Source organism: Balaenoptera musculus, chromosome 12 (genome assembly GCF_009873245.2).
Source record: "Balaenoptera musculus isolate JJ_BM4_2016_0621 chromosome 12, mBalMus1.pri.v3, whole genome shotgun sequence".
Taxonomy (NCBI): Eukaryota; Metazoa; Chordata; class Mammalia; order Artiodactyla; family Balaenopteridae; genus Balaenoptera; species Balaenoptera musculus.
In genome coordinates, this window is record NC_045796.1 from 30993309 (window position 1) to 31008400 (window position 15092).

Sequence of the window (15092 nt, forward strand, 5' to 3'; positions counted from 1 at the left end):
CAAGGGGGGAAAACTATCAAATAGTCATTTTTTATATAAATGCACTGAGATAATAATTTTTTAAGATGCAGTTTCCTATCCTTGTTGGTCTTTTTCAATGATATGTTTTGTGGATGATTGCTATGGTTTTGCTTATATTGCCAGCAGATGACACCAAATTTTCTTATAGTATATTCTCAGACCTAATGTACAGCATGGTGACTATAGTTAACAATACTGTATTGTATATTTGAAAGTTGCTTTGGGAGTAGATTTTAAATGTTCTCACCATATCAACAATAAAATTGTAATTCTGTGAGGTGAAGGATAATCACATTGTGGTAAGCACTTCTCAATATATACATGTATCAAATCATCACATTTTACATCTTAAACTTATACAGTGTTATATACCACTTCTATCTCAATGCAACTGGGGAAAAAACACAATAACTCCCGACTTCCCCCTCCCTTCAGCCCTTGGCAACCATCATTTGACTTTCTTTCTCTATGATTAACCACTCTAGCTACTTCATATAAGTGGAATTGTACCTTATTTATCTTTTTGTGATTGGCTTATTTCACTTAGCATAATGCTCTTGAGGTTCATCTACAATGTAGCATGTTCAGAACTTCCTTTCCTTTTAAGTATGAATAATACTCTATTTTATGTATATAGTACAACATTTTGCTTGTCCATTTATCCATCGATGGATATTTAGGTTTCTTCTACCTTTTAACTATTGTGAATAATGCTGCTATAAATGTGGGTGTACAAACATGTCTTTGAGACCCTGCTTTCAATTTTTTGGATATATACACAAACGTGTAATTGCTGGATCATATGGTAGTTCTATTTTTAATTTTTTGAGGAATTGCTAGACTAGTTTCCACAGTGGCTGCACCATTTACATTCTCATCAACAGTGCTCAAGTGTTCCAGTTTCTTCAAATCCTCACCAGCAGTTGTTCTTCTATTTTTTTTTTTAGTAGCTGCTATCTTAATGGGTTTGAGGTATCTTGTCATGGTTTTGATTAGCATTTCCCTATAATCAATGAAGTTGAGCATATTTTCATGTGCTTATTGGCCATTTGTGTATCTTCTTTGGAGAAAAGTTTGTTCAAGACTTTTGCCTATTTATTTATTTAATTTTTTGGGCTGCGTTGGGTCTTAGTTGTGGTAACCAGGGATTGATCCTGCATCCCCTCCATTGAAAGGCAGATTCTTTACCACTGGACCACCAGAGAATTCCCTTTGTTTTTTTTTAAATTAATTAATTAATTAATTAATTAATTTTATTTTTTTGGCTTTGTCTTTTGCCCATTTTTGAATCAGGTTTTTGTTGCTGTGGTTGATTTTTAAGAGTTCCCTTTGTATTCTGGACATTAATATTAACATACAATGTCCTTTGTTTCTCATAACCTTTTTTGATTTAAAGTCTATCTGGTCTAATATTAACATAGAATATCTTAATTTCTCCCTTACTTTTGAAGGACGGTTTTGCCAGAGACAGGGTTTTTAGTTGACAGTATTTTTCTTTCAACACTTTAAATATATCAGCCCATTGTTTCCTGGCCTCCAAATTGTCTGATTAAAAACTGCTGATAATCTTATTGGAGATCCTTTGTATATTATAAATCATTTCTCTCTTGCTGCTTTCAAAATTATGATTTTGTCTTTGTCTTTTGAAAGTTTGATTATGTGTCTTAATATGGGTCTCTTTGAGTTCATCCTTTTTAGAGATCATTGCCTGTTTGAGTCTGTCTTAGAATCTCTTTTGTAAATTTTCTGTTTCAGTTACTGTAATTTTCAGCCCCAGAATTTGGTTGGGGGGGGGCGGGGTTTCTATCTCTTTATTGATATTTCCATTTTGTTAATACATCATTATCTTGACATTCTCCATGTCTTTCTTTAGTTCTTTGAACATCTTTAAGACAGTTGTCTTAAAGTCTTTGTCCAGTAGGTATGCCATATGGTCTTTCTCCAGGATAGTTTTTATTGGTTTATTTTTTCCCATTGAATGGGTCATATTTTCCTGTTTGTTTGTATTCCTTATGATTTTTTATTGATAAGTGGGCATCTGAATCTTATAATGTGATAACTCTGGAAATCAAATTCTCCCCCTTCTCCAGGGTTTTATGTCTTTGTTTGTTTGTTTTGATTGTTGTAGGCTGTCTCCATGCTGGGAGTAAGCTTAAAGTCTTCTCAGGTCTTTTCTTAGTCTATGGCTTTCCTCGGGCATATGCAGTGATCTTCTAAATTCTGTATAGTTGTTGCTTTTCCATGTCCTAGTCCTTTCATGTCTGGCTCCAAAAAGGGGTAAAAAAGAAGGTACTGGTGCTTTAAATCCCCTAGAAGTCATTTCAGCCAGTGGGGGAAGTACTTGCAACAGTATATGTAATAATGGCCTGTCTCTGTGTGTGTACCTCCATGAACAGAGCAGTTATCAGTAATCAGAACCAGACCCTTTGATATTTGGAAGACAGGGTCCTTAGGGCCCACCTTGCTCCTACAAACTTGGAGCAAGTTGCTCCAAGAACACCTGCATGGCTGCCTGCAGTGGGGTGGATTTTGGAGGCTGGGGCATGGATAGCCCCTGCCGAGCTAAGAGCTTAGATTGACTCAACCTGACTGCAATTTACCTTCCAAGCATTTCCCTGGAAATTTCATGTCTTTGAATAGACTCCAGATTTCCAAAATAATTATGTCAGCTAGATTCTTGTAGGGCAAGTTTTATCTATGTAGAGAGGTGGATTCCTGGCGCTTCCTACTCTGCCATCTTTCCACAATCATCCTACTTCCAAACTGTTGTTCTTTCATTCAAAATATTTTTTAATATCTTTTTTCTTTCAAGCATGTGTTCGGTGAACAGGAGGTGTGTGTCTTTGCCCCCAAATATCTATAAGATGTGACATACAAGATGAGCACATAAATGAATATATGATTATAGATGATGATAAATGCCATAAGAATATACATGGCCTGGAGTCTTATCCTAGAATAGTTTCCTAGAACCAAATTCCCACAAGCATGGACTTCCTCTGAAGTCTCTTCTTGTTTTAATCCTTCCCTTCTATCTATGCTATTTAGAATTTATTTTTGTGTATATCACATAAGTTAAGGCAACTATCATTCTGAATTTAATTAAACGCGAAGTTTGATTTTTTTTTCCTCTTCCAATGAACACATACCAGATTTGGCCGCACCCCAGTGCAAGAAAGGCTCAGCTGTCTGGCCAAGGACAACTCCATCTACATCGTGGCAAATATTGGGGACAAGAAGCCATGCAATACCAGTGACCCTCACTGTCCCCCTGATGGTCGTTACCAATACAACACTGATGTGGTGTTTGATTCTGAGGGGAAACTGGTGGCCCGCTACCATAAGGTAGAATTCATCTGCAAATAATTCAACTACTGAATTGCTTACCAAAATAAAGTGGACAAGAAGGGGAAAAAATCACCATTGTTGATAATAACAAGCTTACTTTAAAAGCAGAGGAGAGACAAAGCATAGAAAGTAATGATTATTTGTGGTAAGGTCCTAGAAAAGGGAGGTTTCCTGTACATTTAGGAACACAGGAACGTGTCATTAGGGGTATGTGATAATCAGTAGAAGCTACCTGTTTTGAAATAAAATGTTGCCTTTTGGACTTTGTCCTTTTAATGACATGCCCTGGCAAAGGGTCAAGGCTAGAATGAAAAACTCCTTACCAGATAGACTTGGTTTTAAAGAGAAAGGAGGAAAGAAAGTTCTTTGTCCACAGAAAATTGTTATGTGTTCTTGGCAAATAGAAGTTAAATGTTTCACTCCTGTGTCTGTAATATTTGAGAAGGTCTTAATAGATAAGGATTCCCTTCTACAGATCTATCAAATGTGGAAATTAAACCAAAGGCATAGTAATCCTATCAGCATAGTGATCTTTGATTTTCTAATGCTCTTTCCCTGCAGAGACAGTGGTGGTAGATGAGATTGGCACTGTTTAATAGATGTGAGCTTGCACTTTTTTAGATGCAGTGATATCTGGGCCAACTTCTTAAAAGAGATTTCCCCCCACCATCATCTTCTGTTTATTGCAGCAAAATCTTTTCTTGGGTGAAGATGAGTTCAATGCTCCCAAGGAACCTGAGGTCGTGACTTTCAACACCACCTTTGGAAAGTTTGGCATTTTCACGTGCTTTGATATTCTCTTCCATGATCCTGCTGTGACTCTGGTGAAAGATTTCCACGTGGACACCATACTCTTCCCGACAGCTTGGATGAATGTTTTGCCACATTTGTCAGCTATTGAATTCCACTCAGCTTGGGCTATGGGTATGGGAGTCAACTTCCTTGCATCCAATCTACATTACCCCTCAAAGAAAATGACAGGTAACGTGTCATCTTTAAGATTTTGATGTAATCAAAAAAGGAAAAAAAATCATGTTCTTTCTAGGTAACATGTACTCCTTAATACAATGTTTTCCAACTCTTAATAGTTGCACATCTAGCTGGTGACACGTTGTAGAATCAATCTCAACCTAAATTGTTTCATAAATTGATTTATTCAACTTGAATGTACACTCTTTTTGTTTTTTTCAAAATTCACTACTTCTTACATGAAACTCTCTCTTCTTGGCTTCTTGGTGACATACTCTAATGGATTTCATCTCACCTCTCTGTGCTTATCAACATATTTTACTGAAATTAATGAAATATATAGCTTAGAGAAAGTAAAATGTTAATATGAGTTTAGAATAACAATAACAACTATGCAACCCCTTTTTGCTTTACTGTTTTAAATGTCATTTCCAATTTCCAGGAAGTGGCATCTACGCACCTGATTCTCCAAGAGCATTTCATTATGATATGAAGACAGAGGAGGGAAAACTCCTCCTCTCACAACTGGCCTCCCACCCACACCCCACAGCAGTAGTGAATTGGACTTCCTATGCCAGTGGTATAGAAGCCCCCTCAATGGGAAACCAGGAATTTAAGGGCACCATCTTTTTTGACGAGTTCACCTTCTTGGAGCTCAAAGGAGTCGCAGGAAATTACACAGTTTGTCAGAAAGATCTCTGCTGTCATCTAAGTTACAGGATGTCTGAGAAGAGATCAGATGAAGTTTATGTACTAGGGGCATTTGATGGACTACATACTGTGGAAGGGAGCTATTATTTACAGGTAATGATTGTTTTGGTGGCAGGGGAATTACTGGATAAAACACAGGACACCCAGTTAAATTTGAATTTCAGATAAACAATGAATTACTTTTATTATAAGTATGTCCCACTTTGGGAGACATGTGTATACTGAAAATTGGTTGTTTATTTGAAATTCCAATTTATTGGGTATCCTGAATTTCTACTTGCTAAAACTTGCAATCTTAGATGTCAGCCCAATTTTAAACTGGTTGGGAAAAGGCAGAACATTTACTTGCAGTCCCAGTGTTTAAAATGATATATTAATCAAATTACAGATAATTTTAATGAATAATTAACCTCTAATATTTCCTGCCTGAACTTATTAAGGCATTTCCCATTTATGGTCACTAATGCCTATCTTGTTTTATAAGAAGCTTCAGACTGAGTACGTCCCGGAGACATATAGAGCTGACCTCTGTGATGTACGGTAGAATAGCTGCGGAGATTCAGACGTCTCACAGCCCTCAACATAAAGGGGGAGCTATTATAGCCCGTTGAGATGGAACCCTCAAGAACAAGCTGCTTCCATGTTTCTCTCATTCTGCTCTTTTCCTTGATGTGGCCCCCACCCTATCTCACCCAGATCATTGCAGCATCCTCCTAAGAGGGCTTTCCATTGATAGTTTCAGTTCCATCCAGTGCATTCTCTACACTGTAATTACAAAAATCATGCAACACCATTTCTGATTATTTCCCACACTTGCTTAAAATTCCTCACTGTTTTCTAATTGGCAAATCAAATTCCTTAACATAAAGGACTCAGGAAGTCTTAACATGTGCTTTTTCCTACTCTCTGTCCTCATCTCTCATTTCTACCCCCATGTACACTGGGCTTCTATCATATTGAGACATTTCCCATCTACAGTGTGTCAGCATCTGTAGAACCTCTGGATGTTTGAACAGGCTTTTTTTTTTTTTTTTTAAACTTTGATGGCCCTTAGCTACTCAACACTCATAGTGCTTTACAGGTGTTATCTTCACCAAGGTGGCTTCTCTGACATTCCCACTCCCCAGCTGGGTTAGGTAACTCCTTTATATACTCCCAAATATCCTATGCTTAACTTTTTCAGAGACATATCATGTCAAATTACATACATACTTGTTCGAGACTGAAAGCCTTTTGAGTGCTGGAACCATGCCCACTGTGTAGCATTTTGTTTGCTGTGTGATAAACACCTCTACCAAAGCTTGTTCATTTTGGCAAACATTTATCGAGTGCCAAATACATATCAGGCATATATTTGGTGCTAATGTGATGAAGATGAATAAGTATGGACCCTCCTCTTGAGGAATTTAGTAGGGGAGAAAGACAGATGAACAAAATTTCAGTACAGGTTGGCATGTGATAGAACAAAGGCATATTTTGCTGTAGAAATACTAAGGAGCTGCACTTAGCCTAATTTGGGGATCCAGGGAAGTTTCTGAAGACATGCTGCTTGAACTTATGCTATTTTATCCAGGCGAAAAAAAGTGGGAGGGAATTCTAGGTGGAGTTAAGAGCCTGAGCAAGGGGGTGGATATGTCAAAAAGCAGGGTATGCAGGGACAAGTAAGCAGCTGACTGTCATTAAAATGTAGCATAAGAAGCAAGGATGGGTGGAAGATGAGCATAGAGGCAGGATCACATCCTGCAGGATCTTACCTCTCATTCCTAAGCTGTGGACTTCATTCCATCAGCGATGGGTTTCTGTTGGAAGGTGTTCAGCAGGGGAATGATGTGATCACATCTGTTTTTGAGTAGATTGTTTTGGTTGCACTACAGATCATGGAACATAGGACAAAATGACTAGTTAGATTATTAAAATAGTCCTATTAGGACCTGAACCAAGATTATGTTTGTAGGAATAAAAGCAGGGTATGGAGTCAAGAAATATTTAGAAAACTAAACTTAGTAGCTAATTTTTTTTTTTTAATTTTATTTTTTTGGCTGTGTTGGGTCTTCGTTTCTGTGCGAGGGCTTTCTCTAGCTGTGGCAAGCGGGGACCACTCTTCATCGCGGTGCGCGGGCCTTTCACTGCCGCAGCCTCTCTTGTTGCGGAGCACAAGCTCCAGATGCGCAGGCTCAGTAGTTGTGGCTCACGGGCCCAGCTGCTCCGCGGCATGTGGGATCTTCCCAGACCAGGGCTCGAACCCGTGTCCCCTGCCTTGGCAGGCAGATTCTCAACCACTGGGCCACCAGGGAAGCCCCATTAGTAGCTAATTTGACATGGAACAGGAAAGCAGAATGAAGGGTCTAGAATGTACCAGGTTTCTGGCAAGAGTGGCTGGATGAAATGTGATGCTTTGACAGATGAGGATTCAAGAGGAGGAGCAAATTGGATGGGAGTGGGGAAGACGTTCAATTCAGCTTTGGATGTGCTGGTTTTTAATTACTTTGGGGACATTCAGTTGGAGCCATCCAGTAGGCTGTTGAATATATGGGTCTGATACTTTAGGGAGATACGAGATTTAGAAATATTGTTTTGAGAACCAGCAGGAAAAAGGTGGTGGTAAACCCACAAGAGTGAATTGCAAAAGCAGACTAAAACAGTGAAGAACAGTGAGCTAAAAGTGGAAGCTTTTGAAACTCCTGTGTTTGGGCAGGAAATAAACAGAAGAATAGGAACATGCAAATATGTTTGAGAAATAAAGGAGAACTTAAAGAGAACTCTCATGGAAGGAAAGGAAGCAGAGACTCTCAGAAGGAGGAAATTGTGAAGTGTATTTGTGCAATACGTTTACCATTATTGAATGAATGAGTATAATTTTGGTGAAATCTCCTGGGCTCATAATGATAGAGTGAAAGACAGATTACAGTGGGTTGAAAAGTCAAAGGGAAGTGAGATATTGAAAGAGCGAGTGAATATTTCTTCTGCAAAAATCTTGTCTGATACAGGAAGAAAGGAAACTAGGTAGAAGCTAGACAGAGAGGCCCATGCTTTTTTTGTTTTTTGTTCTCCCAGTAGATGAGAGAAGCATGATTATCTTTATAGGCCTAAGGGAAAGAGCAACAAGAAAGGAAAGGATGAAAATATCAGCGGAATCAATATTCCTTACCAGTGCTCTGAGGTGCTAGAAGAAAGGGGAAAAAAATGGTATAAAAAACACAGGTAGAAAATGTCCAATGATTGGAAATTAGTTTAAAAAATTATGTTGTAGAAGAATATTTATTGCCATATAAATATTATCATATATTATGCAGCATACTGACATATATTGCATTATATACGTGGTGTATATATATGGTATTATATTGCCATATTTTTAAAATTTAAAAATTGTGATTTTTTTTATTATTTTGTGATCTATTTTTAAGTTTAAAAAGCTGGTTGTAAGACAAGATAGCAATCTCTCAGCTCTTCCTCTCTCTTTTCCATCCTTCCCTCTCAGTCTTGTCTGCTTCTCTGCCTGCCCCAAAGTCTTGGCTCCACTTGAGGGGATCGGCGGTAGGTCTCTTCTTGGTGTTGGGAGGTTGGTTAGTGCTGTCAAGTGAAACGAAGTCCTCTGTTATTATTGCTGGCCAGTGATCTCCTAGCTAAGCCACTGGTGCCAGACAGGTTTTCGAATTTAAAATTCTAAATTTAGAAGCTTTCTTCATGGATCTGGTGACTTCTTAGGGTTACCAAAACTGACTAAAAGTTCTGAGCATGTGGGTGATACTTGCCAGTTTTAAGCTTCACCGAGGGACGGTCTAGCTGGGCTTTTGATTAGGGGAATCCCTGAGGCAAGTGTCTTTAGAGACTTCCCTTTGGGATGATTAGGTTTTCCAGGTTTCAAAATTCTTCTATTTCCCTTCCTGAATAATTTAACAAATAAAAACACAGGATGCCCAGGTAAATTCAAAGTTCAGATAAATAGCAAATTAAAAAAAAATAAGTATGTCCATGCAATAGTTGGGACATATTTATACTAAAAACTGGTTTTAGTTTTTTTAGTTTATCTGAACTTCAGATTTAACTGGGACTCCTGTCCTGTAATTTATCTGGCAACCCTATTCCTGAAGGGTAAATGCCTTTTTGACAGCATTTAGAGAGTCAAGTGAGGGAAATGACCTTGCAGGGTGGAGGGAGATGGTTTTACCATTCAGTTTGATTCATTCAAGGAATCCCCTTCAAATATGTCTTTCAAAACCTCCATCTAAACATCGTCTGCTTTACCCTCTCTGGAAATAAATATTCCATATTTTACTGGAACAGGGAAAGGGTAGTTGCCCATCCATGGGTGGGGACTCAGTATTTGAGGCATTCTTAACAACTTCCCACAAATTTTCCTTTCTTCAAGAACCCCAATTTACTCCCAGCTCCTGAGGTACCTAGTACTTCCAGGGATGGAAACTTTTGAGTATTCTGCAGTGTAGATAGGTTGATTCTTAGCTTTCCCCACAGCTAGTTCAGAACTTGGTTTTCTTAGGTCTGTTAAATCAGTTACCATTTTTTACATTGAACTTTAGTTGATTTATAATATAGTGTTCGTTTCAGGTGTACGACGTAGTGATTCAGTATTTTTGCAAATTATATTCCATTATAGGTTGTTACAAGATAATAGGTATAATTCCCTGTGCTCTACAGTATACCTTTGTTGCTTATCTATTTTATGTATAGTAATGTGTATCTGTTAATCCCATACCCTTAATTTGTCCCTCGCACCTTCCTTCTTCCCTTTGGTAACCACAAGTTTGTTTTCTATATCTATGAGTCTGTTTCTTTTTTTTTTATACACATTCATTTGTATCATTTTTTAGATTCCACATTCTCTGTCTGACTTATTTCACTAAATATAATATTTTCTAGGTCCATCCACATTGCTGCAAATGGTAGTATTTCATTCTTTTTTATGGCTTAGTAATATTCCATTGTATATATGTACCTCATCTTCTTAATCCAATAGTCTGTTGATGGACACTTGGGTTGCTTCCTCAGTTACCATTTTTGCATCAACACCCCAACTTCTAAACTTGTGCCATAATCTATCCTCCTGTTCTCCTAACCTTGTGGGTTTAGATCTTCCAAAAATAATAATAATAATAATAATAAAGTTGGTTTTAGTAGGATTGCAAGGGAACAAAATTGAAGCATGTGTTCATTCTACCTTTATCTGAAAGTTATTTGTATCCCATCTTGACACACTTGCCCTAAAACGCTTGCTCTCCAACTTCAAAAGTGGAAGCAGGGAGACCAGTTAGGGGCTATTGGTTTAGTCAGGCAAGAAATAAAGGTGGCTTGGAGTAAAGCTTTGAAGATGCAGTACAGATGGAGTTAAATGAAGATGGATCTTCCTTTTGGGGACTTTGCATCTGCATGGTGAGGTGATTCATACACTTAAATTTACATGCAAATAGCTATGTAGTGTAGTGTAGTATAGTATAACTACGTAGGATAACGAGAGCTGTTATCATTATCCTGCTCAGGTATAAAATATGTGACTTTTCCAGATCACAAGAGTTGTCTCTAGATCAACTCTAGGACTCAGTACAAATGTAAATTTCCTTCATTGTTAGAAATAGGCACTAAGGTAGAAATTAAACTAGTGTCTAAACTTTTTTAAAATAATCACTTTTGATTATTAAAAGCATGGCTAACTTGAAAACAATTAGGGTATAATTGTTCATGACTGTAGACCAAAGATCTGATTATTTCTTTACGTGGTTTAATCTGTTTACAGTGAACTGCAGAAAGCACTAGGGTCTGAAGTCCTTTATTTTTATTACTAGTTGCAATAGTATTCAGCAACAAACCAGATTAATCTAATGAGGAAGTAATACTATAAAAAACATTATAAACAAAGGGGCATAGGCACTTTTTTCTAGGTCAAGAGAATGTTCCAACTGGCTTTCCTAAGACTTATTGTTTTGTTTTTACGTTCCTAGATTTGTACTCTGTTGAAGTGTAAAACAACGGACTTACACACTTGTGGTGATTCAGTTGAAACTGCTTCCACCAGGTTTGAAATGTTCTCCCTCAGTGGCACTTTTGAAACCCAGTATGTCTTCCCTGAGGTGCTGCTGAGTGAAATTCAGCTTGCACCTGGAGAATTTCAGGTACGATTTTTTGCTTAATATTGCCAACTCATTTTATGTAAGAGGAAGCATCTTTTGAGTAGAAGAGCTGCCCAAATACTTACAGATATCATGAAAATTTTCATTTGGAAAGGGTAAAATTGTCCTTAGGGCTCACCAAGGACACTGAGGACATGGGATCTCTTGTCTAAAATTCCCTTAGAGAAAAATGAGCGTGTCCTTGAGAATAAAGAAATATATCTTATTGTGGGGACTTCAGGGAGTGGGCTGGGGTGTTTAAGGTCTGTCAAGTAGAAAGAAGACTCAAGAAGAGTTTCAGGACCAGTCCCACCAGAGGAAGCCTCTTTGTATCACTGGGGAGGGATGGCCTAGGGCACCGTGTGACCATCAGAGAAAAGGAAAGAAGGAAAAGCTGAGAGAGAATTAGACAGTCGCTGAATTGGCAAGAAAGCAAAACCTTTTTTTTTGTTAATATGGAAGAAATAATTTATTACTGCGCAAGTGCTCTGTCCAGCCACATTCTCCTACTGACTTTTCCTGCAGGTTCCACTCTCACTCCCCTTTCCTCGTCCAAACAGTTGCTATGGGGAGTTGGGGACAATGGGCAGGTAGGAAGGCTGTGGTGAGTGAGTGTCAGGGATGATAGAGGCTCAGCCCAAAACCCCCTTAGTCAAGCCCGCCTGACCCTTTGGAGGAGTCTTTTTCTTGTCGGAGAGAACAAGATTTCTCTCTTATTTATTCTCATATCCATTGTTTTATGTTTATTAACTCATCAGATGCTCACTCAGAGTAAATTATAAGATATAGATTATGGGCATTTCAATAATAAATGAATCAGTGCCAATTCCATAGCTCCAATTTTTCTTATACTCTGTACCATTTCACATATTTCAGATGGAATAGAATCTGGCCATTATTTTTACTGTTCTTCATCCAGTTGTACTGAATTTTAAGAGTATGTTGTGGGGTTGTATAACTGAAAGTTATTCTCAGTCAACTTCCCTGTGTTTTAAATAGGTGTCAAGTGACGGACGCTTGTGCAGCCAGAAGCCACTATCTGGACCTATCTTGACAGTAACTCTGTTTGGAAGGTTATATGAGAAGGATAGTTCACCAAATGCTTTCTCAGACCCCATGGCACAGGTACTGAGAGTAATGCTCATAGTTGTAATACCTATTGTGTACTCATTAGGTTGGTAGAATATTTACATTTTCTCTCTTTTACTTCAGATCATTTAAGTGGATGTGAAAAGAAGAATGGGTCTGGGATGTTGATAATAGTGGCCATGGTCTATCATATCAGTGAATTACTAATACACTTTTCCTTCTGTTTAGACAAATACACACACACACACACACACACACACACACACACACGACAATATAAACCAGATAAATAGTGAAAGAATTTTGAAAGGTAAAATCTGTAAAATGAGAACAACAATTATACCCACCTGTTAGGTTTCTTTGGTGAGAATTAAATAAGTTACTGCAGTTAAAGTGCTTAGACAAATTCCCAGCTCATGGAAAGCACTCTATATATGTTAGCTATTTCAATGATATAGGACTATCACAGAAAAACCAACAGTGATGTATTTATTGCTAAAATTGTATCACCTCTGATTGTACAAAGTGCATATATTTTCTGACAGTTCAGCCACTCTGCATATTTCAGTTAGAAAATCAATGAACTCAACATCAGCCAGTTGGATGTGGCTTGATATCTAGCACTAAGGTATCCCAGAAGGCAGCTGGGCTTACATCTAGGAATCTGCTCAAGAGCCTTAATGTTTTTTATGTGCTTTTCAGTGGTGATTTCCTGCCTATTTAGTGCTTTGCCTATCTTGTCAACCTGTAAGCAAGCTAATAGGGTGGCTCAAAAATAGACATTTATCAAACGTGGCCTGTTATTCTGTTTTTGTATGAGCTAAGAAAGGTTTTTATGTTTATAAAGGTTTGAAAAAGAAAATAAAAAGAAGACATTTTGTGACACATGAAAATTATTTGAAATTCAAAATTTAGTCTCCATACCTAAAGTTTTATTGAACACAGTCATGTTTATTTGTTTAGTATTTTTGATGGTTGTTTTCATGCTACAATTGTGGAATGGAGTAGATGTGATAGAGACCACATGGCTAAAAAGGGTGAAAGTATTTACTACATTTACAGAAAAACATTGCTGTCTCCTGCTCTAAAGTATTAAATAACAATGGATTATAGTATTGAAAACCTTTAATACAAATCAATAGGCAAATAGTCCTTGAGTGTCTTTCTTGTAATTCTTCCACCCAAGGAGAAATAAAATATTCCAATTTGCTTTCTGTTATATTAACACCACAAAAGGATTACCTTTAATAATTTTTGACCAAATATGCCTATTAGGCTAATACCCCAAACAAGTGAATATAATTTTTATAAACATGATTAATATCTAATCATTATAAGATACCACATCATAGTCTTTTGTTGCATTGGTATGTTCTAAAATTTTTGAAAAAAATTGTTAGTTTTTATTTTCAAATTTTTCCTGGAGATCAACTAAGAACTACTTATATTAATATACTACCTGATATTTTTCTCTGTGACAACTTTGCTTGTTTGTCTTAGAATGATTTTTCTTAAAATTTAACATTGCAGCAGTGAATTCACTTTAAAAAATGTTATTTACTACATCCATACCCAGCTCTGATTACTTTTTCACTCTGGATTTCTTTAATGCATATATGTTTTTAATGATAGTTTTGATGTGTTTTTTAACTGTAATTTTTCTTTCTTCTGCATAAAATATTTGTGATGCTCATTTGATACAAACAACCCAATTCTAAGAAAGACCAATGCTCAAATACACTTTAAAAAAATAAGCTATCTATTTATACCTTGACAAATGTAAATGGTCCAGAGAGAAACTTTTGACCCTTCCTCATTTAATGATATAATTTACGTTATCAACTTCATGATGATGTAACACACACACACACACACACACACACACACACACACACACTCTCTCTCTCTCTCTCTCTCACTGTGGCAGCCCATTCCAAGATGCCCTCAATGATCCTCACCTCCAGTCTCCATGGAGAGATTCTCCATGATTAACTCTTCTGCTCTTATTTTTTATACAATTTCTGAGCCTTATCACCTACAATAAGTCTGAATTCATTACCACTTTTATTATAACACGTATCTTTTACTCTGTTCTGCTTAAGACTCCCAACGATTTTATTTATGTAATATGTTAGTTATTTTCCTAAACAATACATTTCAGGTCTCTTATGAGCTGAATTATGTGTCCCTGAAATTCATACATTGAAGTCCTAACTCCATACCTTAGAATGTGACTGTACTTGGAGATAGGGTTTTAAAGAAGTAAAATGAGGTCATTAGGGTGGGCCCTAATCCAATATGACTGGTGTTCTTATAAGAAAAGCAGATTAGGACACAGACATGCACAGAGGGGAGACCATGTGAAGACACAGAAGAAGATGGCTATCTACAAGCCAAGGAGAGAGGCCCTCAGAAGAAATCAATCATGCTGACACTTCTAGCCTCCAGAATGAGAAAATAAATTTCTGTTGTTTAAGCCTGTCTGTGGTACTTTATTATGGCAGCCCTAGCAAACTTATACATATTCCAACACCCTCCCTCCACCTTGATTTTCCACCATTAATTGAACGTTGAACAAAATGTTTACCTAGTAAGAATATCCAGCTAGCCTGGCTCCCCAAGACTCCACTAGATATTCTTAGAGAAGCATTGCTGATGAAATGATAGTGAAGCCACCATCTTATTGGAGATCTTCTGGAGTTAGGAAACCAGAAAGTCATATTGTTGAAATTATGCAGTCAATCTGGCATTAAACGTTCTCTTTTAGTAACAGCAGAATGTCTTGACATTATACAACTTAGTGAAACAAAGAACATCTTTGAAGTCAAA

At 37.3% G+C, this 15092-nt stretch overlaps 1 protein-coding gene across 4 annotated transcripts in view; it reads left to right on the plus strand.

Moving 5' to 3' along the window:
• Nucleotides 1–13921, plus strand: part of LOC118904951 (pantetheinase) — a 22794-nt gene extending 8873 nt beyond the window's left edge. For 2 of the 4 annotated variants that reach the window (XM_036871137.1, XM_036871138.1), the window contains 6 exons: nt 3174–3366; nt 4059–4350; nt 4781–5142; nt 11007–11177; nt 12174–12299; nt 12387–13921. In XM_036871137.1, coding sequence (XP_036727032.1) covers nt 3174–3366; nt 4059–4350; nt 4781–5142; nt 11007–11177; nt 12174–12299; nt 12387–12395 — 1153 coding nt within the window. In that variant the 3' untranslated portion in view covers nt 12396–13921. Of the gene's footprint in view, nt 1–3173; nt 3367–4058; nt 4351–4780; nt 5143–11006; nt 11178–12173 lie in introns of all 4 variants that reach the window. The other 2 variants (XM_036871136.1, XM_036871139.1) reach the window with 2 other exon arrangements.
• Nucleotides 13922–15092: the final 1171 nt, after the last annotated feature.